This window comes from Verticillium alfalfae, genomic scaffold, assembly GCF_000150825.1.
Source record: "Verticillium alfalfae VaMs.102 supercont1.4 genomic scaffold, whole genome shotgun sequence".
Lineage (NCBI taxonomy): Eukaryota > Fungi > Ascomycota > Sordariomycetes > Glomerellales > Plectosphaerellaceae > Verticillium > Verticillium alfalfae.
The window spans coordinates 2,571,827-2,572,958 of NW_003315035.1; the positions used below are offsets into that span (position 1 = coordinate 2,571,827).

The 1,132-nt window shown below is 56.2% G+C and overlaps 1 protein-coding gene across 1 annotated transcript in view; it reads left to right on the plus strand.

Annotated features, from left to right (window-relative positions):
* Positions 1-331: 331 nt before the first annotated feature.
* The window catches only part of VDBG_04251 (conserved hypothetical protein), a gene marked incomplete at both ends in the record, with an annotated part of 1,933 nt that continues 1,132 nt past the window's right edge, over positions 332-1,132 (plus strand). The window contains one exon of the mRNA XM_003006252.1: positions 332-1,132. This exon is cut by the window's right edge and continues 1,132 nt beyond it. Coding sequence (XP_003006298.1) covers positions 459-1,082 — 624 coding nt within the window.

The following is a 1,132-nucleotide window of genomic DNA, read 5'->3' on the forward strand; positions in this document are numbered from 1 at the left end:
GCAGGATCTGCAAATAAATCCGGGCCGCATCATGGCATGATGGATCATCGAGTCGGCTAAAAATACATGGTGGGTGGTGCGTCGTCGCCGTTTGGTGTCGCGTGACGGATGGTTTGGAGAAAATTTGGCGATGTTGAAATATCGATGGCATTAGAGGTTACCACTCTTGCTATTCAACCGAGCCCCTGCTGCGTCACTGGCCTATAGCCGCGTCTGAAATGGATCAACGCGCTTGGGCTAAGACACCTAGGTTGCTAGGTAGGTAGGTAAATGAAGATCCCTGCCGTGGCTGGTGAAAATCCAAGCCCCACCATCGACCACCTCTGTTTCCATCGCGAGCAACGAGTACGAAACGATTCACAGCTTCACGGTCAGCTCGCACCCGTACGATCGAGCTCGCAAGTCAAGCAGGCAGATACGGAGGACTTCTTCATCGCGTGGGAGGAAAGCACAACATCATGTCCAGTTCGCACACCAGCCTTAGCGCAGCGGCCGACGACCGCAAAGCGCGACTCGCCAAGTTCAAGAACCTGAAGAGGAAGCAGCCCATCGACGAAGTCGCCGCCCCAGAGTCCGAACGCTCTTCGGCACCACCAGAAGAACCCGACGTCGCCAAATTGCACCTGTCCGGACGCAACTATGACCCCGAAACCCGCGGGCCAAAGCTCGGTTTCGAGGCACCGCCGATACAAGACCTCGACAAGCCGACGCTGGAGGAGCAGGCAGCGGAGGTCGAGGCAGAAGTGAAGCGCAAAGCGGCCGAAGACGCAACTGACGATAAGGGGATCGACCTGTTCAAACTCCAACCAAAAAAGCCGAACTGGGACCTGAAGAGGGATCTGGACAAAAAGCTGGAAATACTCAATGTGAGAACAGACAACGCCATCGCCAAGCTGGTACGAGAGAGGATCGCAAACGCACAAAAGGCCGAAATCAAGTCCAAAGAAGCCGGAGTGGAGGGCGCGGGAGGCGATGCGACGGGGATTGACGGCATCGCGTTGGTGGAAGGAGTGCGCGTTCGAGAGCGAGAAGAGGAGGAAGAGGAGCGTAGGGAGAGGGAGGCTGACGAAACGGATGTGTAATCTTGGGAATGGATGGGACGGCTGACCTTGAGGCTGGACGAATTCTACAC